This window comes from Argiope bruennichi, chromosome X2 (assembly GCF_947563725.1).
Source record: "Argiope bruennichi chromosome X2, qqArgBrue1.1, whole genome shotgun sequence".
Lineage (NCBI taxonomy): Eukaryota > Metazoa > Arthropoda > Arachnida > Araneae > Araneidae > Argiope > Argiope bruennichi.
The window spans coordinates 128,345,677-128,370,107 of NC_079163.1; the positions used below are offsets into that span (position 1 = coordinate 128,345,677).

The 24,431-nt window shown below is 29.4% G+C and overlaps 1 protein-coding gene across 3 annotated transcripts in view; it reads right to left on the minus strand.

The window, feature by feature from the left end:
* Positions 1-2,682: 2,682 nt before the first annotated feature.
* The window catches only part of LOC129960713 (uncharacterized), a 45,588-nt gene continuing 23,839 nt past the window's right edge, over positions 2,683-24,431 (minus strand). For 2 of the 3 annotated variants that reach the window (XM_056074283.1, XM_056074281.1), the window contains exons 6-8: positions 18,562-18,660; positions 17,880-18,116; positions 2,683-2,920 (exon numbers count right to left, since the gene is read on the minus strand). In XM_056074283.1, coding sequence (XP_055930258.1) covers positions 2,709-2,920; positions 17,880-18,116; positions 18,562-18,660 — 548 coding nt within the window. In that variant the 3' untranslated portion in view covers positions 2,683-2,708. Of the gene's footprint in view, positions 2,921-17,879; positions 18,117-18,561; positions 18,695-24,431 lie in introns of all 3 variants that reach the window. The other variant, XM_056074282.1, reaches the window with a different exon arrangement.

The window sequence follows — 24,431 nt, forward strand, 5'->3', positions numbered from 1 at the left end:
TAAGGTATAGCAGTCGGGCATTCTTCATCCGCCCTAATATTACATTCAATCGTATTTTGACTTTTTAAAAAAATCAAATTTTGTTTCATACTTTTATTCGTAATATCAAGGATTTTACAAAACTTTTTAGTAACCCTATTTGATTCCTATTCTTTGTTATACGAGTTAAATGAAAATAATTTAGTTTGAATGTTACCAAAATGTAATCTGCTCGCACAATTGTCTTACATTTATTTTCTACTTTTTGCATTGGAACCCTTCAGAAAAAATAAATATCATATTAAAACCAAATTATAAATTTAATCCCGTAATGGTCGTGCCTATGTGTTATACGGACAAAGAATTGTCGATTCTGAAATTTATACGCTGAAATGAAACCACTCAAAGGCGCTATAATTCAATACACAAATTAAATACAATATAAAAACACTTAATGTATTCTAAGGATTCTTAATTGAATCAGTAATAAAGCGCATTCCCGAAACGGAACACGTCATCTAACTGAGTCAATTCCTTATTTAATTTTTTTTTTTCGTGATGTAACATCTAATTATACTCTTTGATTTCGAAACCATTATAAAAATTAAAAAAGAAAAAAAAAAGAAACTGTTCCGCCTCCTAAGTAATCCATACGTTAAGACGAAATCAAAAAAAAAAAAAAAAAAAAAAGTCAAAATAGTGATAATTTGAATGTTTTGGAATCGCCCGCAATATATACCTTTAAAAGTAATGAGAGGAAATATTTCAATTTCCTACAACGGTGTTTCAAACTTTTGATTGTTGCTCAACAGCCTTTTAAGATTGAATATATTAAAATTTAATTAAATTCATAAGTTCTGACTTATGTTAAGCAAGAACTGACCACATAAATTATAACAATCCGTTGGTTATATCTAGAAATGTCGATAATATTAAAACTGCCATTTAACAATAGAAGACTTAAATTTCAACATTTAACTCATTGGGTGTTGTTGTTTTTTTTAAATAAAAAAAAAATGCATGTATTTATGTTAATACATCATGGATAATTAGAATTAGTGCTCGAAATCGGTGCTGCCATTTGAAAAATCTAAGCTAGTGCAAATGTTAATATGAAGATATCTTGCATAAAACAAAAACTACATATACTAATAGCGATCATTTCACAAAGATGGAAGTTTTTTTTTTTTTCTTTCTCTTTTGTTTAATGTGATATAATCAGTTCCTGTTAACAAGCAACGCTAGAATGCATTTCTTTTTTGACAGAATGCACCATACTTTATTTGATATAAAAAAAATTAGCTCATCCTTCACCGATTTTTTTCAGATATAATCCAATTTTATTAATTTCCTTTCTATGGAGAAAATAGTACATAATACAGTCAAACCTCGCTTAACGAACACATCTGATAACGAATGATTCGCATAACGAGCAAAGTAAAATGTAAAAAAGTGAAATGCTTAATGAGCAGTGTTTCACAGAATGCTTTTGACTCATTGGGTCAAACCAACCGACATCGTGACTCACATGCTGGATTAGCCTGTATCAGTCGGTGTTGAGCGCTTGTTTGAAGAGAATCCTTAATCTTGTGGGAATTTTGACCCGATAGCGATGTCGAATGCGACTCCGAGATGTTTGAACTAATATCTATGGAGCTTTAATCAACGAGATCGTGCCTCGCTAAGATTATGACACTAGAGACGGACAGCAATGCTATCGATGAACTAGTGGAAGAACACAGCCAGATTACCGAAGAAGTTGCATTCTGTGTCACAGAAGAAAAAAACTGCAGAGGAGCTTCGGTTGGAGAGAAGGAAATAATAGCCTATAGAGCAACAATCTTCCAATGAAATAAGGCAGATGTTGAAAGTAAAGGGAATTATTGTACTGTACACTGAATAGCATCATCTTAGAAGGACAGTAGCTATATTCGCTGCATTAATTAACTATAATGCTGTCTCATTTTCTCCAAACCTTAACCGTAGCCAAATGTCTTCACACAATTGTCTTGTAAAAAAAAGCCTGCATTAATAGATTATATTATTATAAATTTGCTTTAGATTTTTTTTTTTCCATAATGGAACCTATTGTCCTTCCTATTTTCCATGGATTCCCACGAAAAAAATTGTATCGCTTAACGCATATTTCTTATTACGAGTTCGAAAACAAATTCTGCTAGTTAAGCGAGGTTCCACTGTATTACGCAATATTACATCTGAATAGTTTGTCTGTACAAAAGTTTTCAAATCATTTTCTAAAAATAAAATCCTGTTTTGAAAATTTTCTTCAAAATATGCAATAAGATTCTGCAACAGAATAAAAACTCTTAAATCGAATAACTGTTTTCCTGATTTTCCAATAACAATAGCACAATTGTTTTCATCTAGTTAAAAAAATTACAGCATTTGAAATACATGAATACACTGATTAGTTACTTTCAGCAGAATTCAGTCATATGGATTCTTTAAACAAATTGTAACAATCACAAATTTGCCTAAGACATGAATTTAATAGCATTGAAAAATCAAACATGAGTGTACATGAATATAAAAAAAGAATAAATGTACAAAAAATATCACATATAGAAATTTAAAGAAACATTTAATAAGAACGCATATAAAATATATACAAAAATTATATTTACATATACATAAAAAAATTAAGTAAATAAACTTATAAACAATTAATTAGTTACCAATTGGATCAATAGCTCAAAATATAATGGCAGTCACTGTTTAAAGTGTCTTTTATCTGAAAAAAATAAAGACTTTTCATTGGAATTTTGGCCTTCAGAGTCATTTATGTTAACATAGTTTTCCAATATCTCTTTCAGTTCGGCAACAGCTACTTTCCGGCCATTTGGCTTAGTTTCTTGAACACATTCTCTTAACAAATCTTCTATATGGTCCTTTATTTTATAAGGAATCTTATGCAGCAAACCTATAATGTACAAAAAGTTAAATTTCAGAATTCTTGGAAAAATAACTAAAAAAAACTTCCACCTCTAAAATATTAAATAGAGAAAACTTAAAGCATAACAGAATAAAAAAAAAATAACTATCAGAGCTGGCCTTTAGCCGACTGAACAAATTGCTCCCAATTCGGGCTTGTAACAAGTGCTGTTGATTCTCAATTTAATTCAGTGGTATTACTAGAGATGGATTAAGCAGGGCAAATCCCTGCACATTGCTTCAAAGAATTGAAAACTGAGTTAAAGAAATTAAAAGCTACTTTTTCCCATACTTTGTTGAATGTAATATACAGTCTGTCAAAAAAGTATCGGGATACACTACAAGTTCACAGATTTTATCATAATATTTTACTTAAATATACAAATGGAACCAAAACAAATAAATAAATATTATTTTGATATATACAAATCATAATAATTCTAACAAAACTATCATATTAATGTAATTATTGATATAATTAAAAATAAAAGAAATAAAGTAAAAATACGTGCTCAAAATGTATTGGGACACTTCCCAATAAATTAAGAAAAACAATTTAAACTTAAAAGTTAATATCTTGTTTGGCTACCCTTGCTTTTTATGACCTCTCGTTGTCTATTTGGCATGGATTGGACCAATTTTTTGCAAAATGATCCATCGATTTTGACCCAAACTTCGACCAAATTTTTTTCTTAAATCCCGCTTGTTAGAAATTTGATGTTCATACAATTTTTGCTGCAAATAATCCTAAACATGCTCAATGAGATTAAAGTCTGGCCTTTATGCAGGAGTGCAGGAACACTAGGACAGTGGTAGAGGACCCATAATTTGTAAATATCAGCATAACTTATAAATATGTTTCAGATCATTATCTTGGTCTATCTTAAAATGCCTTGAGATTCCCAGCTTGCTTGCACTCTGCTTAAATTTCGCTTGAGAATGTCAAAATAGACATTTATTCATTGTTCCATCAATAAAATGTAAGAACCCAGCAACAGTGCTTGTCATGCACCCCAGACTATTTGACTGCTGCCTCCATATCTGACAGTAGGCCGTAAATTTTTGACATGCATTGCTGCATTTGATTTCCGCCAAACGTTTTGCTTGCCGTCCGATCCAAAAGTGTTTTATTTGTTTTCATGAACAAAAATTACATTTTCCAAAACTCTTTTGGCTGCTTTACATACTTTTAGCAAATGCCAGCCTAGCTTGTCGATTAGCTTCGCTGATGCAGAGCTTTCTTTGAGGTACTCTGCCACGGTATTTATGTTTTCTTAAAATATTTCTGACAGTTTCAAGATTTATAGATTTTCCGAGCTTCCTTTACATTCCAGAGTCAATTTTACTGCGCTAGTTTTTGGATAAAAGTGAGCTTGTTTCATAACCCACCTTTCTTCACGCTCATTAATGTTCTTGGAAGCCCTGGTCTTTGTTTGTTTTCAACAAACTAAAAATATTGTTTGTTTTTCTATAAGTAATCTTATTTGTTGAAATTTTTAAGTTTAAAATTATAGTTTAAAAAAGTGGTAGTAAATTCAATTTTATTGATGTGCTATATATTTGTTGAGTTTCTTATTTCAAAAGTGTCCCAATACTTTTTTGACTCCTATTTGCTTTTGAATTATATTTGAAACGTTATATCAAATTATTATTCTAAAATACCAATTAAATTTTCCTTACAAACTGTACACCAAATAATAAAATATTTCTTGATTCACTTTGTTTTAATTTTGATGTGATAAATAGTTTTATAAATAGCTTTGCAGTTATTCACACCAAGTGTCCCAATACTTTTTTAAGTAGCTGTATACAAAAGAAAAATACTGAATCCTTTAACAAATTCACCCTTGAGACAGTTCGACGGATTTCCTCATTTTAGGTCTTCCTCAGTCAGAACGAATAATCATTCTCGGAATTATGTCGGTCTAACACATTTACTCAAACTCTCGGATAAAATTTGGTTTGTGATCCGAGCATCTAAATTACAGATATCAATTAAATTTTAAAAGAAATCCATCTATCCGTCCTCTGCGTTTTGGCATGATAACTCAAAAATGAAAAAAAAGAAAAACTAAAAATATTGTATTAGCATATCCTTTTACCATCATAATTGTATATTTATATCAAATTTTGAGCCAAATTCACCAAAGAATGACTGTCTATCAGTCTATTTGTTCGTGGGTATGTGAAAACAATAATTGAAAAAGTAACGCTTTACATGAACAGAATTTGTTAGATGCTCTTTTCATATAAATTCTAGTTTTGCATAAAATTTTGTTTTAATATCAAAAATTGAGGACAGAACACTCCCTTTTTTTTTTTTTTTTTTTTTTTTATTGATTCTTTATTCCAAATCTTAACATATTACAAATATTCTTAAAACATTAAAAAGAATGTTGACTAAATATTTTTTAATCCGGTTCCGTTCTTCTTAGGGCCGGCCCTGAGAACTATTACCCAATGAAGCAAGTTAATCGAATATGGAATTTTTGCCGAACAAAGCACTTCATTTGACTGATTTAATCACTTATTCATTTTAAATTATTTGAAATTAAAATACAAAATGCTTCTAATATTCAATTTAATAAGTAATAGTAAAAATGGCATCAAAATCCTTAATAAAACAAACTTTCAGTTCCAATCAAAATGCAGAAGAAATCGGGACTTTTTCGATATTAATTCCTCTAACTCATCATCATACGCAATTCTAATTATGATAAGTATTAGCATGTGGACTCCGCTTAACATTTATGCATAAAACTAAATTTACTTTTTTTTTTTTTATTATTGAAGAATGGGGTTTCAACAGCATAATTTGTAAATGAAACATTAAAACTGCAGTAACAATGAATCGAAGAATTGGAACTAACAACTAAAACTCAACAATGTAATTTATCCTCAAATATACGTAATTATATTTTTCATAATAGTTTAAATACAGGGTGTCCCAAAAAAATGTATACACATTTTAGCAGCAGATAACTAAGTTATTTCTTCTTTCTTTACAAACTGAACCCATTGAACCGAGTGATGGCAGACAGACTTGAATTTGAAGAAAGGAAATTTATTCTAAAATGCTATTGGAAGTATGAAAATGCAGTAGAAGTGCAAAGACAATTTAAGAGGGAGTTTAACAAAGAACCACCTACACGAGTTACCATCACTCGAATTAGAGATAAGTTTGAAGCTGATGGAACTGTTCAGGACGTCCATAAACATGCAACAGTTGTTCAATTGAGGGCAACCATTGAACATGAATGTGCAAATATCCCAAGGGAATTGTTCCATCATGTGTGCTATTCCATCGCTTCGCGTTGTCAGCAGTGTCTGGAGCAGAACGAACATCAGTTTGAGAACATGCGATAACAAGACAATAGAATGATATTTGTAGAATCTTTTACAAGTTGAAAATTATTCGAATTATAATAAACCCCAAATTTACAATTATTTAAAGTGTGTATACATTTTTTGGGACACCCTGTATGTTTGAAATCATTTTCAGAGTTGTCACTCAAATCTGAAAAAAAAAAAAAAAAAAGCCCTGCGTTTTCCTTGTATTTAACTCGTACGTATATGCAATATAAAAGGAAATGCGCGAACAGCACTTAGTTACAATGGAACCATAGTTTTAATGAGTGGAAAAAGCAAAGAAAGGCACAATAACAGTAACATTGTTTCGAGTAACAATTTAACATTACTCGATATAATAGTATGTTACAAGAATGTTTATATTTACATAGAGAAAAAAACAATTCATCCTTATTTACTGCTAAAAATTTAGCGAGACAAAATTTATATATTAATATTATTATTTTAACCACTTAACTGTTTTCTTTTCTTTACTATCTAATAAGATGACACCTTCTATTTTGGGAATATTTTGTTATTTTGATTCAAACTGAAATCCATTGAATACTTGATTTATCTATGTATTCGAAGTAATTTTAATATTGAATTATAATCAATATGTATGGTTTATTTTTTGCTTACCACTATCAAAATTCGATAAATCGATGCATGTAAGGCATACGGACAAAACAGTTAAGCGTTTAATCACCTCTAATGTCCTTTTATTTTTGAGTCGCACAAAATTAAGACTCGGGTGAAATAAAACACAAAATGACATTTTTACTATCGTATGATACAAACCACTTAATGATAACTTCACACAAAACATCATGAAGCAAGAATACTTTTTTATTTTTATTGATTTATTTTTGTCAATTCATACATTTGGGCAACAATTTTTGCAACTTCTTCAGATTTTCTTGTCATCAATTTAATTTATTTTTCTTCTGCAATGCTGCTTTTGCGTTTATTGAACTCCTTTTCTTTTCTCTGAACTATTTTGTGCTCTTCAAAAGCTTCATAATACTTCGCACGAGCTCATTTAACATACTGAAGCAAATCTTTTGAAAGCTCCGAAGATCCATAAAAGTTTATATCACATACGATTTTAGACTAATTAAAGAATCTTCTTTCAGATTTTCAACAGGCATATTCTTGTTGATACTAATTTTCCATAACCATATTGCCATGTGACAACACAATAATTCTTTTTACCACTTCCCAAAAATCAGGAAATTCTTTGGACTTCAAAATATTAGAATAGAAATTAATTTTTTCACGAAATGAATCAAGCTATTCTTTGTCTACAATTTTTAGTTTTTTTTTTTTTTTTTTTTTTTTAGGAAAATCATAAATTGGATCTTAGCACATTCTGAACTTACCAGAGAAATTTGTGCTTTGAATAAAAAAGATGCCATTCGTTTTTCACATAACAATTCACTGCTCTTCAAGAAATGTGGATTTAAAGAAGATGCAGCTTTTAAAACCGTAACCTTTTTGGACATGCATTCAAATATTTTTTTATAGCATTATTCATAAATTTAAAACAATTGTCTTTTTTCAGTAACTCTACTAAAAATCAAGTAACACTATTCCAATATCGGTATTTTTTCTCAATTACACATTTTTAGTATCATCAAAATCTATCAAAAATAAGCTGCCTAATGTTTTTGCTTCTCCGATTATGCTTCTTTTAGCAATGCTTTTCATTTACTATTTAACAAAAATGAAAAGATTTTCATATAAGAAAAGCACCATTGGTTCAGAAGACTGAATTGTTTTAAAAAATGGTTGAAGAATATTAGCAAATACGAGAAGCTAATTTTAAAATCAATTTATCCTGACAATCATTTATAATATTATAACTCGTGACAGATCTATGAAAAGTTTATTATTATTATTGAAATGTATGTATTTCTTTATGTTATCAAAAACATAGTAGTTCATTTTACTTACTTATCGAACTTCAGAATAATTTCACAAACACTGACATTTTCTACCAAACAAAACTTTAATAAAAATTCAGAAGAACCAGTAACTTCCAGAAAATCAGCACGTCGAGCTGGACCATCTTTAAATATTCTATACATTGTTCTTAGAATAACATATGCTTCCCATTCAATAGATTTATATTAAGGAAATAATCGATGGATTTTGTGTAGTTCACAAGTACCTAGATCTAAAGTTTTACAGTCATTTTCGCACAGAAGTTCTTCTTTGACATATTTTAAAAAGATTTTAATCTACATTTGATCTAACCATATTAATTTGTAAAAGTAACTGTAACTGTCCAAACTTGATATAACTTCTTTAAAATTCTCAAACAATTCTTGAGAAGTGGTATGTCTTAAAAATATTGAATTCCAATGTCTTCTGGAGACTATTGGTTGATTCATATCAATATCTTATGATAAGATCCATTTTGGTATTTTTGTAAAATGCGGTTCAAAGCTTCATCAAAGCATATTACAAAACTTAAAAAAAGATTTCTTAAGAGATTGTTGTAAAAACGGAGCTAATGCGTAACAAATAATGTACTACATTTTTGTAGAACCTAAAGTACGTTTTTCGGCTATTTCACTATCTGTGAACATGTGTAAAAATATTCCCGATATATCAGTGAATGCATTACAGGACGAGTGTGATGCAGCAAGTCTTAATGCCCATAACTGTTCAACTTTAAATGATCGCTCTTGAAGTAAAAAGTTCGAAATCGGCTTATTTTCACACATCATCTACTCCTATATTCCTTTGAGACAGAAAGTCCAATGTCAATTATTCGCTTTTTTGAACTGGTACGCAATTTTGTATGTTTTCCTCTTTTGACATTACTAATATGTGCCTGTTTTCCCATATTGCTTAAACTTATTATTTTCTTACAAAGCAAGGCAGTAGGAAGCTAGCGAATTTTGCGGAATTTCTCTAACCGATTCAGCAAAGTGAAAATTGATATTTTTAACCGAACAATCCATATTAAATACGGATTTTGAGCATTTCAATGTTTAAAAAATTTCTAACCTACTGTGAATAAGCTCACAATTTCTCAAATAATAAACAAACAATTCAATAAACCCAAGTGTGAATGACTAAATATTACAGCAATGCTTCCGCAGAAATTACTCTATCTTCCCGTCTTAGGAATTTATTCCATTCTCCACGCAGTTACAGCAGTCTCGCGCATCCTCATTAGCTGCATTTCAGGAATTTGGGGGGAAAAACAACTGTTGCTGAAATCGAAATGACACTAATCTAACAGAAAAAAGGGGGAACAAGTAGAAAAGCGGCGAGTTTCTGCGATTACCCAATTGTCTAGTTTCTGATGCTGTGGCAACGATCTTTTATTCTTGCAGAGGTATTTTTCAGATGCAAAAAAAAAAAAAAAAGGGAATGAGAAACTTAAAATTTCCTGTATTTTCCTGGTTTTTATGGAAATGTTCAAATTTCCTTGCATTTTCTCTGTTTTTTAGATGATTTTTAAATTCCCTGTATTCTCCCGGTGCCGTGGCAACCATGATTTTCTCAGATGAATGAATGCAAAAAAAAATTTTATGTTTTATAATTTAGACGTAATATCCTGAATCGAAATGGAAATCCTGCTTTTAACAAATAATTATTTATTTTGCAAATTTTTATAATAATTATCGATTCAATCTTGCTGATTCAAACAGAAATTTTTTTGGATGAAATATATAAATTTATATATGTTTTGACCGGGTATATCATTAAAAAAAATCCATTTGAGAGGTACTTATTGAAACGAAATGTTAAAGGATGGAAATAATGTTTTTTAATTAAAATAATTATATTTGGAGGAAATAAAATTTTATGACTGAAATAATTGCACTATACAGTGGCGACTCGACCAATGAGTCTGCAGAGGTGCAGCACTCTCAACATCATTTGAAAACCTTTATTTTTTTTTTAAAGCTTATATAGTAGTATTTATCGACTTTTTCTTTGATAATATATGATCATGAACGAATACAAATTAAATCTTTCGTTAATCGCATTATTTAATCATAGTTCAAACAAGAAAAAAAATATTTCGTCCTTCGAAGCATTGTGAAACTTAGAAATTAAAATCATGGGTTGTCAAAATTTCAGCAAGGAAAAACCAGTTATCTCAGTTAGCATCGCGAAGCTCCGTTAAACAAATTAGAAAATGATCATCTCATAATTGCTCCAGGACATAGTAAGAAAATTTAACAAATTGATACTGATCATTCTCGGATTTGGAAACCCTCCGCTCTTTTACATATGCGGCAGGAAGTGTCAAAGAAGAAGTGAGAGGAAGGATAAAAGGAGGCGATGTTTATATTTAACAATAGAGTTAACGCGGAATTACCGCTCATCTTTCAGCGTATAACTCCTTAGCAAAGTACAAACATCGATAAGTGCTAGTCTTAAAAGAACAGTCTCAAGTTAGATTTTCTCCCGTTCCTCTTACTTATCTTGATTTTAGTTACATCGCTTTATAATATTCACATGAAGTAAGTATTTCCAATTTAGAATGTGTTGCGTTTAAAATGTTTCTTTATTTTCTGAGAATAGTCAATTGTTCCCAAAAAATGTTACATTATTTTATAGAACGAGGGAAAATAAACTATTTTGGAGAAGTTTTCTTTGTTGGTACTTGGGAACGATTCATGCGTATTTATAAAATTGATTTGCCGCTATACTCATTTAAGTATAGGCCTTATTAACTTAACTGGATTGAAAAAATATAAAATGCTGCTTATTTAATTCTGTTAAAATGCAAAACATTCTACATTTTGCACTGAATTTCAGATCCTTTGTTTAATAAAAATTCTCATTTTACAAATAGAAAGTGTACTCGTCGACCGAGATATTTTTAAACCTGCATATTTCATTGACCCTCCAGATTCTTAAAAGATTCTATATCTCAAAAACGCCGCAAGATAAACGAGTTAAACTTTGTATACTGTCTTTACACTAAAATTGTAGACGTTCGGCAAATTTTGACCGAAATTTGTCCGTCTATGCATGTGAGTACGTTAAGTCAATAACATAATAAGCTAGATAAATAGATGAAATTCGACATGTGGTTGCAGATTTTTAACAATAATTCTAGGTCTATATCAAATTTTGGACCAAATCTGTCAAATGATTCTGTCTATTTGTTTATACCTAAAAGCGATAATTCTTAATAGCAAAATAATAGATGGGTGAATTTTAGAATACGATCTTTAAAATTTTAAATCTCTTTCTAATTTTGAGCCATACCCATCAATTGATAGACTGTCTTTGTGTACGTGAAAAAATAACTCAAATACACAAATTAGCAAGATAAATTATTTTTTATATGTGGTATTGATGTCAAAATAATAAATTCTGAAACCAGTAGGTCGATGAGAAAGGGTCCAAATTTCATTTTCAGTTTTCTTGACTATACTATGAAGTTAAACACAAAACTTGCAGCATTGTGTAAGAATACAAAAAAGCTTTAGGGAAATGGCCCTCCTGGACAGAGTTGCTCAAACAATAAGTCCTAGACAATTATCTTTAGCAGCACATCTCTATTTTGAAGTCATTACTCATTTATATTACTATAAACCAGATTCTCCATGACGCACTTAGAATGTGCATAATAATTTATTCCAAAATGTTTTTTTCGAAATCCATTCTGTTAGATTCCTTCCCATATAAGCATTCAACGGTTTGAGACAGCAAATATTGCAGCCAAATTAGACGACCGATCCCTCATGTTGATGTGTGGTCCTGCGTTCCCTAAATAGCTTCGCCATAACCAATGAAACCTAGAAACTGAAAACACACTATGGGACCTTCGATCGAACCATAATCTTCCACTCTAAACTGTCAATACGATGTTATTCAAACACGGTTACATATTCGGTAATCTCGGAAAAACAAATTTTTTAGCCACCAGTGTATTTGCTGTAAATGGGCAGTGGAAAGTTTATCAATAAGATATATATTGGATAAATGCTTATTTCTTGATTCGTCGATTCTTAAACATTTTAAGTCAATCGTTTGTAATCTTTAACTAGACGGAGACCAATATTTAACATTTTCCTTTGTTAAAAAGAGTTCAAGTTTTATCAAGAAAATTCAGCATATCTTAAAGATATTTTAATCATCTCTCTGTTTCTGCAATTCGGTTTAAAACCTCTCTGGTATTTGGTTTAAAACATAGTTTTCAAATTATCTTACACTAGCAGTACCCGCACGGCGTTGCCCGTGGTATAGCATCTATGTGGAAAAAATTAGCTTTAAACTTAAGTCTAGCCTCCACTCGATATGACATGGGCATGTTACGCAACATCAAACAAACATAAAAATATATTTAGAAATTATCAAAAATAGCTACAAAAAATTTTATAGCACACATTCAGAAATATTTAGACTGTTAAAAAGGTAAAAATATGATATGTCCGTAGACAAAACAATCCACTAAACATATATAATAGAAAAGCTGTTTTAAAATTTAAAAATATACAAATAAGTCATTATACCCTCTGTTCCAAACTTGATTATCTACTCTGTATAATTTGATATGAAAATAAAATTCAGCTTACTTCATAAAATTTCTTTGTAAACTATATTGGCGGTTAAATTGGTATACAGCCAGTTAAAAGTACTGCCTCAATAAAGAATTTTTCAAACTTTTTATTTCTAATCGAGTGCCATTACACAGTTTTGGAAGGCTTAAATTACGTAGTATAATAGGAGTACCAACTTTTAAAATTAGTGTGTGTGGAGGAAGACCAGATGTATTAAGAGAATTAAAAAATTAAATTGGATAATGAACGGCTTCTTCACTATCCACAACTGTGTCCACTGAATAATAAACTTGATCCGGGGTAATGAGTAAAGATAATACCAAGTTGTTGACTTTATGGACATGGGCAATTTTATCACCTACAAATGACCTTTCTTTAAACCAGGTCAAAGACTTATTGCGCAGCTGATTGATAACGGGATAAACCTTAACAATTAATTCCAGAAGACTTTTAACAGAAACACAGAAATCATCAGTAATGGTTATTTTCCCATCAGTCATCAACAGTTCACCATTCTCAACTTTAAGCAATAAATCTGCAAAAAGGGCATTATCTTCTGAAGACAAAAGAACTCGCATATTGGTTTTAACGTTTTCAGAGACTTCATTTTATACTATATATATATATTGATATGGCTTTAATGTACTAAAACCTTTCCCAATAAATGCTCTACAAAATGGTATAAATATCTCCAATATCCGTTAACTATTTCTCGAATTTTTGTGGTTCAAACAAACAGACGCTTTCAAGAGACTTCATTTTATATATGTATAGATGAAAATACATTTTTAAGGCAAGTTTTTATGCATCTTAGTTGGCTTCAGCGTAGTTTATCCAGAAAATGGATTTCCGCCAAGTTCTGCATACTTACTTAATTGCGATGTTCAGATACTTACTATCTTACTATATCTAATTGAGACTTGCAGCCCTAAGCCATTTAAGATAAACGGGTCCTTTATAAATCTATTTAAATAATGCATTTAATATATATGAAGATTGTTCAGTTAGTAAATTTTCTAGTGAGTTCCCAAGATAGTGGACGACCAATTTATAGCTTATGCGCAAATCTGGCACCCCTAACTGATATACTCAACATTGCTAAGGATTAAAATTCTTTTTCTTAATTAAAAAAAACCGTTTAATTAATTATCACAAAACTTCGTTAAAATTTTGCTTATCCTTAGGAATTTAAAATACAACAAATGTTTATAAAAAAGGATTAAAATTATTACATATCAAATCCAGTGGGATCTCAATTCAATATCCAGTAGTACATTAATACATTATGTGTCCAAACCAATGGAAGTGTTTTCCGTTCGACTCTCTCGAATACTTATACAATTCGATACATTATGTATTTAATCTTATAAAGTAAAGAGAATCGAGTATGTATTAGACCTCTTCCCATCGTTTTATTGGATCCGATATTCCGATTTTGATGTAAAAGCCACATATCAAAATTTATCATGCTTATTGTATTTTGGATTTTCCATAGTCAAACATTCGTACAGTTTATCCAATTGATGGGTATGATCAAATATTAGAAAAAAATATAATTTTAGAGTAAAGACCATATACCAAAATTCAGTCTTCCAGCTTTTTGCAATTATGAGTTATCATATTCATATATGAACTAATAAATAAATTGAAAAACAGTCAATCCTTCGACAAACATGGCCCAAAATTTAATACGGATCTAGAATTCTATTAATAAAATCATATGCCGAATTTCATAATAACTGAATTGATCATTGTCCCTATACATAAAAAAAAATCTTTAAGAAAATTTCGTTTAAAATTTGCTGAGTATGCATAATTTTGATTTAACTACTAAATTACCATTTATCTTATGCGTTTCTGAGTTATCATGTTCAAAGGCTTTTTTATTGCTCAGAAAAAACAGTGAAATGTGCAGATTCATAAATATCTCGAGATCAAATTTTTTGACAAAAACACTGTAACAAGAAAGTAAAAATTGCTGTTACCTGTCTTTAAGCAAAAATTATTAAATTCAATCTAAGACGTTGAATTTTTTTTTGCATTTAAACACAATTAAATAAATAGAATCTGAAGAAACAGTTTTTTTCAATCTATCTAAATGAGATTAGACAATTTCACAAGCGCATGTAAATCGCTATTCCAAATTAATTAAAAAAAACTCCAAAATATGTATATTTTTCCCTGTTAAATAAACAATTTTATGTAAACGATTGATTAAAAAGATACAAAAAAATTTCGTGTTCATTAACTAAGTCATTTTTTATAGAAACTGCTTTATATTTATGGGTTTGAAATTCTGAAAAAAAAAAAAAAAAATTGTTATATCTTCATATTGGCAGCTAAAAATTATTCACTACAATTACTCATATTTCCTCGCGTATTCAAAGTATTTCTTTTTAATTGTTATACGATGCTTTACTAACACTTTTTCACATATGCTGTGTATTTTATATAATTTGATTATAAACTTTGATTTTATAAGGAAGAAACAAGCGAAAAAATTCGACATATTTAATTTTTTTTTTTTTTTTTCTGAATATACGTGTTATTTTTTACAAAAAATGCTTGTAAGTACTGCGCAAATAAAATTGCTGGCATATGAAGAAATCAATGTTAGCTTTCTATGAAACAGGATACTTAAATCTTTCCTTCATTTTTTATTTTTATTTATTTTTTTTATTTATTTTTTTCAATTTCTTACTGGTTCTCTAAATTCTGCCTGTGACCGAATTTTCACAGCAAAATAAGTCCAAGTGCAGCTCGTTTTGAAGAAATATGAAATTGTACTAATACTTCTGATTATTAGTGCATATAGACATTGAGCCCTTTCGATGCTCTGCAATAATTCCTGATGCTTTACGACTGAAGATACAGACCAATAAAACATCAGATTTCTTGTTGTTGTTTTTTTTTCCCTTAAAAAATATTTAATGGAAACACAAAGAAATCTGAAATATTTCTGATGATTAAAAAAGAAGAAACAAAATGCTATATTTATCTTGCATTTAGTTACTATTAACTTACATATAGTATATATTTGTCGTATATTTAGTTATTATTAACTTACTTATATTTATCTTACAGGTAGTTATCATCCTTACTATTAAGATGCATATAAATAAGGTATTCAGATAAATTAAATAACATTTATTTGTTGTGTGAGGAAGTGTATGAATTGTTACAAATGTCACAAATAAAACGGTACAATTTTCTCCTTGCAAAGTTTATTTATAAAGGTTGTTTATTTTTTTCAATAAATTTAAAAAGCTTGATTATAGAAATAATTGAAAGCCCTCTATTAATTTTACTATATAGTATACAGGGTGTCACTCTAGTCACGTCCTAATAGCTTATTTCTAAACAATTAAACATAAACATAGATTTCCAATCAGAAAAATGCTCTAAATAACATAAAATATTATATTTTAATTAATATTAAATTATTTAATTTAATTAATATTAATTTATTAAGATATTATATTTTATGCTGTTTGAGTCATATGTACTGAAAAAATTTACAAAGCCAAAATTTTAATATAGTTCTACGATTCTATTAGTTATATTTAGTAAAATACTTTTCTGTGTTTAAAACTCGCCGAATTATGAAGGTTTGAATATCACTATTTTACACGGTTATAGATCATTTCAATGATCGCCTAGAAGATCCAACAATTAAGAGAAGGCGATTTCAGGAAATTCCCATTGGAGGGTCTTATGCACTTGAACCTTGCTTAATGAACATAATGCATTCCTGAATTGTACTCGTAATGCGAAACACTTGATACGCGAAACAATGTTTCTTCCATACAAAAAAAGTGTAAAATAGAATAATGAGCTCCATTCCTAAAAATAATACTCAAACAAATTTATAATGGCGTAATTTATTATTTATAATACATTTTTTGCAAGAAATTTGTCTAGACATTTGTTTCAGCCTGCGCTTCAAATTTTGATTTAAATAAGAAGCGGTATAACCGTTAAACAAATTTATAACATGCAGAACTACTGTCTTATTAAGGTGACAATGACATCAACATAAGATTCAGCGGTTTCCCATGCTTTCAGTTCACTCTGTTTTTTCATTAGTAGGTTAATGCTTATCTCTTAATCTCCTGACAAAATCTTCATAATTAATTACAATGTTTTTTCAAGTGTGCGTTCTGGATAATTAAACGAGAAACCGACAAAAGAAAGATTAAAATGCAGCTCCTGGCTAAGCTTGAATTTGTGATCGCATGTTATTGAAATATTTTTCTGCCATATCTCAATATGAAATCAAGCCGGTTATTAAAGAGACTTCGCTTTTTTGGTGCCTTAATTAATTATATATTTTAAAGTTCTTCTTTTAATGAGAAAAAATGAGACCAATGAACAAATGATAAACAAAGACTGATAGTATAGGCAGTATTCTACATTTCTACATGATGTTAAGAAGGCTGCTCATCACTAATTTTACAAAAAATCGCATTCATGGTTGTTTTTTTTTGTTTTTTTTTGCGTTATCAAAGGTACTCGTTATGCGAGGTTCGATTGCATAATAAAATTCAAAACTTCATAAATCAGTTTTTTTTTCTCTCTCTCTTTGTCGCAGTAGAATGGAATTTTCCTTTGCTTAAAATGTTAGTGCCCTAAGAATATTTCATTAAATATGATTACTAGGATTAGGAGACTGTATAAATAATATTAAGTGTTCATAATTTTTTCATTTTTTGACTCAAACAACAGAAAATAAAACTGTTCGTCATTTAAAGCTTTTTTTTTAACAGGAAAATGAGCCTCCCCATAACGGTTTCAATTATGGCTCTATCGATAATTCTAGAATATTCCTAATACATATCGCTTTTTAAATTGACTGAATATGTTTGAAATTTTTAAAATTAACTGTATGCACATTAAAAAAAAATAGTTTTTGGAATTTTTTATTGTCAACAAGTTTTATTCGTTGTTTTTGTGTTTTAAACTAACGAAATTTTTCTCTATAATGTGCATTTTCCTGAAAATAAATAAATATGTCATAATACTATTTATAAACAGTAAGTAATTTTTAAAAAATCATACCAAGATTTTCTTGCTTTTTGTGAATACGATGACCATCAAAATTAAAAAACCCCTCTGCTCTATGTTCTCCAATGTCTGATAAAACTTGTTTACAAACGATGGCATACATTAATTGGCCATACTCTGAAACCTGAGTACAAGCTGAAGAATTCTTTGATGAGTAAAATAAATCTAAAGTAATTCTTTGAAAACAAACTTCATTGCATAGCTCAGTCTTAGTAGCACTCCTGCGCTTGTCTGAAATATAAAATCAAACTAATAAAATCAAAAACACAAATTATGCCATAAGAAAAATGAAAATTGTCTGAAAATATGTTGCATCACATTAACATTGCAAGCTGCTTTGACTCATGAAAAACACAACATAAACTTTTTCTGGAATAAATAGAAAATATTCAATTCATATAATTCTTGTGCATTTAGTATCATTATTTTTCTTTGAGATCAAATAAACAAAGAGGAATATCAGTGAGAAGAGGAATATCAGTGAGGAATATCAGGTTAAACACAGTTATACCTCTTAGCCACATGATAAAATGTCTTTAAAACCTACAACAATTTTAACAAAAAAACGTATCAGAGTATAAAAATGCCATGTTCCTTTCGCAATATATATTTATTTTTAAATCAATTATACCTTTTAGACTGATAAAAAAAAACAGGGAGTTTAAATATTTATTACCTGGTACAAAAGTTGCTTTATCAAGAATCGCCAAATTGTCCAAGTCAATGACAACAACCTCACCCTCTTTAGTAACAACAATTCCATCAAGAGAGAATCCTAAGTAAAGGAAATACCACTGTGGGTCTTCCTCCTAAAGAGAATTTCCATACCATTTAGCATATTGAAAGTGATTAAATACAATTTCATTACGGACATCGTTGATGAGAAAAATATTAAAAAGTATAAGAATTTGTAAAGAAAAAAAAAAACTTTAATGGGAAAAACACAGATAAAAATAAGTATAGAAAGAAGAATAGATATTTCATTCAGGTCATTCTGTATATAGTAATTATTGTCCACCATTTTAAAATGCAACATATAACTAATACAAGTGTATGTATTATAATAGACATAGTATAAATATATGAAATCCATATACCTATAACTTTATATTATATTATATATTTAATTTCAGGGTCCTCTACAAACAAGAATCTTTGTTAAAAAGTTTATATACCCAAGATAATCATTTCAAGCAACATTTTTGAAATGTCGTTTTCAGAATTCATAACTAATCATGTATTTGAAGAAAGTCCAAACTGTCTCATATTCAAACTTAAAAGAGCCAAGTATTCACTTACATCTAAATTTAAATTACACAGATGAATATATCATTCCTTAAATATATTAATTGAATAAAATAATATCCTTCATATACTAAAATATTAAATATATTTAAGTATATTAAATTATATACTTAACCAACAAAAATTCGAAAATTTGACCGATTTAAGAGATTTTTCAGCAAATCATGTTATTTGAATATCAATTTATACTTATAATAAAGCTCAGTGTGTGTGTGTGTGTGTGTGTATGTGTTGGCGCTCTACAGGCCAGACCGTTTGACCTACAGCTACCAAATTTGGTAGATGTATACCTTGGAGGTTGGGAATGTGCACCTGGGGTTCCTTTTTTCGAATTTTTAGTTAGAATTTTAATTATTAATTAAAAACTAACTTTTCCGCCAAAAAAATCTTCCATTTCCCCCACCGCCAAATGAGAAAGTCTTCAGTTTTTTTTTTTTTTTCTCCCAACAGTAATGAGGCTAGGGTTAAAATTTTTCGGCCGATTATTTCAATCGATTCTGTTTATTTTCTTAATGTTTGATGCATTTAAAATTAAACATTGTTAATTAATCGATCTTTCAGATTCATTATGAAGTACTTTTGAATTAAAATAAAACAGAATAAAGGAAATTAAAAATTTCTAATCCGCATAGCGTTACCCCAACTGGCGTAGAAAAAATCACGTATTTGCGTTACGTAACTGGCGAAGAAAATTCACGCATGCGCATTCTGTTCTGATTGTTGCCATGACAGCCGTTATCAATGGATGATTTAAATTATTTTTGGGTTAGTTGTATGCTTTTGTAAGTAAATTGTATTTATATTAGTTATATATTTTTTGTATATGCTTATAGTTTTAAGTACATCGTTTATTAAGTAGTTTTTTTAAAACCTGTTTTCAACCGCTTATTTTAAACGATTCGTTTTATTTTCTTAGTGTTTGATGCATTTAAATTTAAACATTGTTAATTAATCGATCTGCTCATAATGAATCTAAGAAAACTTTGTTGACAAACTCTTGAGATATTACATAAATTAAAAAAGATATTCTTTAGTGCCCATAAAGTTTAAAGGCTGAGTGACTCTATTTTCAGTAATCAGAAAAAAAATACTTTGTCTCAGTAAAAAATATTATTATATTAATTGAAGATTAATTCTATCCACTTTAATTTAAAGAATAAATTCTACGGGTGCTAACAGAAAATGAGAGAGATACATATTACGTTATGACTGAAGGCCTTTATAATATTATGAATGAATAATATGACAATCAAAATTTGAAGTTTTAAAATATTTTGATGAAGAAGCTATTAAAGTAGAAATTGCATAAAATATTTAATTATTAAAATTTTAACGAACATTACGATTGGCGAACCGGCTGGTCGCCAAAGGCGGCTAGTTTTATGAAATAATTTTATTTTTCCACTCGTGAATTCTTCAGAGAGAAAAGGAATTCGAAATAGTTAGACAATGCAAATAGTTTCAATTTATGCCAAACCAAGTATGTCAAGCAGCTACTACAAACATTAACACAAATTCAAGAAAATTAAGCATCCGAAATTTTCACAATGTAGTTGATTTATGCTATCAAAAGAATGCTTCCGTACAAATAAATTCATCCGTATATCTTGGAATACATATTGAATTTGAAGGAGATTGACACTTGCACAATTTGAAGTTATATGTTATACGAAATCCACTTAAATGTACAGGTTGATAATACAGTTGTACTTTCAAACGGCTGTGAGAAAAGAACCACTGGTCAGAATGACATATTTCATCCGAGTATATGTGAAGCAATGGGAATTTGTTTTGCAAAAGAAAAAAGATGACTGATAGATAGCGCAGTATTCGTCATAAGATGCTAAAAACGGTCGTTTTAAATGGTAGTTAATTTTAAGATTAAAATTGCTAATTAAAAGAAGTGACATGTGCACAGCACATTACACTTGTGATAAAAAGCGGGAAACATTCAGTTCCTGTTATTCTGCATCTGTGAAGGTAATCATGATCATCACTGAGAGCTCGGACTCTGCTTGTGAAGCTTTCTATAACAAAGGCGGCAATTGTGTTGAAGAAATTCTTGACATTAATGGATTTAAGAATAGATAACTATACTCAAAATTGCTGAACATCAATACTCAAAATTGCTGAACATGGGCAAGAGAGAATTCAAAATGCAATCAACGCCTCTTCATTTCATTTCATTCTGAAAAGGTCACTGTGTGGTGCGGATTTACGGCAGCATTTATCGTTGATCCTTTCTTTTTCGAGGAAACTGTTGATCTGTACAGACTATTCCATTTTGCAAGCAGGCACTTGGGGCTAAGTCAGCCTTCTGCCTCTAGTGTCCTAGGTCTCTGGACCAATTGAAACTGCTTTTTTTTCTTTTCACTAATATGAAACATTGTTTTCCAAATTCAGCTTCAAATAAATAAGCTGGTGAACACAGCTTTTAATGAAAATTTATACATTTAGTCAGAATCTTTCATATAAATATGAATCATAAAGTCAATGAAATGTGACAACTAATACTTTAGAAATGATATTTCTCAGTATTCGGAAATTTTGAGCAGCACAATAAAATCTGATTGATACACCATTAAACCTAACCAACCAACTATATTCGTTTCAACTGTATACTTCATCTAAATTAGAAAGGTATTCCCTTAGTTACCATTAAAAAAGAAAATCATCTTTCGATTATCAATTATCTTGGAATAAAAAAAAAAATTTTTAATGCAAAGATACTTTTGGGAAAAGGAAACAAACTTTAAAAAAATTGGATGAAGTAAGATGTACGAAACTTGCAAGAAATATTTTTCCCAAATCACATATAAATTAAGTCAGTTTTGGAAATGGACACAAATATACCTTCATTTCTTAGTGTTTTTAAATGATTACTTTCTGCAAGCTGCAGCATTTATCAAATATAAGAAAAAAACAAAAACGAAAGCTTTAACTAAATATTTTGCATATATACACTCCAAATTCATCGTTAATTCTTTTTTTTTTTTCATTGAACAACGAAAATACAGGTTTCATTTTTTTTTTTAATTCATACTTCATGCATTAAAACAAAGTCATATTTATCATTAATCAATCTTTTTATAAAATTGTACATAGCATCCTTATGCATCTTACTTTCTTCAAAATTTAATTTAGTTATAAAATACACTTATTATAAACTAGCCGCCTTTGGCGACCAGCCGGTTAGCCAATCTTAATGCTAGTTAAAATTTTAATAATTAAATTATGTAACTCCTATTTTAATAGATTCTTCATCAAAATATTTTAAAGCTTCAAATTTTGATAGTCATATAATTCACTCAATATTATAAAGGCCTTCAGCCATAACGTAATATATATCTCTTTGATTTTCTGTTAGCTCTCGTAGAATCCATGCTTTAAATTAAAGTGGAAATGATTAAATTGCAAATATTATAAGAACATTTTTTAATGAAACAAAGCATTTTTTTTTAAATATGAATACTGAAAACAGAGTCTCTGAGCATTTAAACCTTATGGGCACTAAGGAATATCTTTCTTAATTTATATAATATCTTAAGAATTTTTTAATAAAATTTTCTCAGATTCATCATGAACAGATCGATTAATTAACAATATTAAAATAAAATTATTTTAAATGCATCAAACACTAAGAAAATTTACAGAATCATTTGAAATAATCGGTCGAAAACATGTTAAGCCTTACCTCGTTAGCGTGAGAAAAAAACTGAAGCCTTACTTATTCGGCGGTGAGGAAATGAAAAGATTTTTTGGCAAGACAATTAGTTTTTAATTAATAAAAAATTAACCACTCAATTAACCGGGATAAATAGTAACATATGTCCTATTCCAGACTATAATCTATCTCTGTGCCAAATTTCATCCAATTCCGTTCTGCCGTTCTGGCGTGATTGAGTAACAAACATCCATCCAAGCTTTCACATTTATAATAGTAATATAGATTTTTTTAAATGCATTAAAAATATAAATTTAATTAGTTAGTTAAAATGTAAGTATCATTGAAAAGATTTTTTTTATCTTCAACATGATGTAAAAATCAATTTTGTGCAGAATATTTTAGGAAGTTATAACGGAAAAACGCCCAAATTTTGCTTAGTTTTTAATTAATTAAAATTCTAATTAAAAAATCGAAAAAGGGCTCCGAGGTGCACATTTCCGACCTTCAATGTATACATGTACCAAATTTGGTAGCTGTAGGTCAAACGGTCTAGCCTGTAGAGCGCCAACACACACACACACACACACACTGAACTTTATTATATGTATAGACTAATTTTTAAAAAAAGGATTTTCCAGGGTGTTTTTTTTTTTTTTTTTTTTTTTTACACGTTGGCTAATGTAAAGTTAAAATTAGATGATCCCAAGTATAATTTTATTATAATTTACTAAAATTACCAAAGCTGTCATATTTTATGTTTTTGTACATCCACCGCTATTACATTAATTTATTTTGTTGCAAGCATTAGCACTAACTATATACGTTTGTTTGAGTAACCACATACTACCATAATCACTACATTTAGATACGAATCACGAGTCAATTACACCGACCAAAATAAAAATGTCAGTGCTAATGATTCACTCGACACATGGAACAAATGTAATACAAATCATATTTGATTATTGCAGTCAATATTTTAATGAAAATTGTAAACAGCATCATTATCCATCTTACTTACTTGAAAATTCAATTTAGATCATTAAATATATTCACACGAATGTTACGAATTTGTAATGTTGCTTCCCAATATAGTTACTTTTTTCATAAGGAAGACAGTTTAGAGATAGATAACTGCATGAATGGACTAATGACCACCAGACTTGGCGACAAAAAGATGCTAGATATTATGGCGCGAAGTCCATTAGGAGCGTGATTTATGGTGATCTTTCTAGACCATCTTTCCTGCACTGTCTCAGAAGCTATAGTGTCTGAGAAATCTACACATCACAACTCACCTTCTGCGCTGATTTTTCCTAGCTTCGTTGAATGACGACTTCCTGTGATACAGTCAATCGTCTAGGACTTATATACCTTTTTTTTTTTCAATTTTTCATGCCATCGAAAGATAGATTTTCTAATTGGAACTTCTTTTCTGAATTGTGATCGAAAATACCATTTCATAACAGTTGCGGATTCCGCAAAAAGCTTTCTCCACTGCGACACCGCCACTTCGGCTGACTAGTCACATGCCACACATGCTTCTGCCTATGTGACTTCTGTCAAGGACGAAG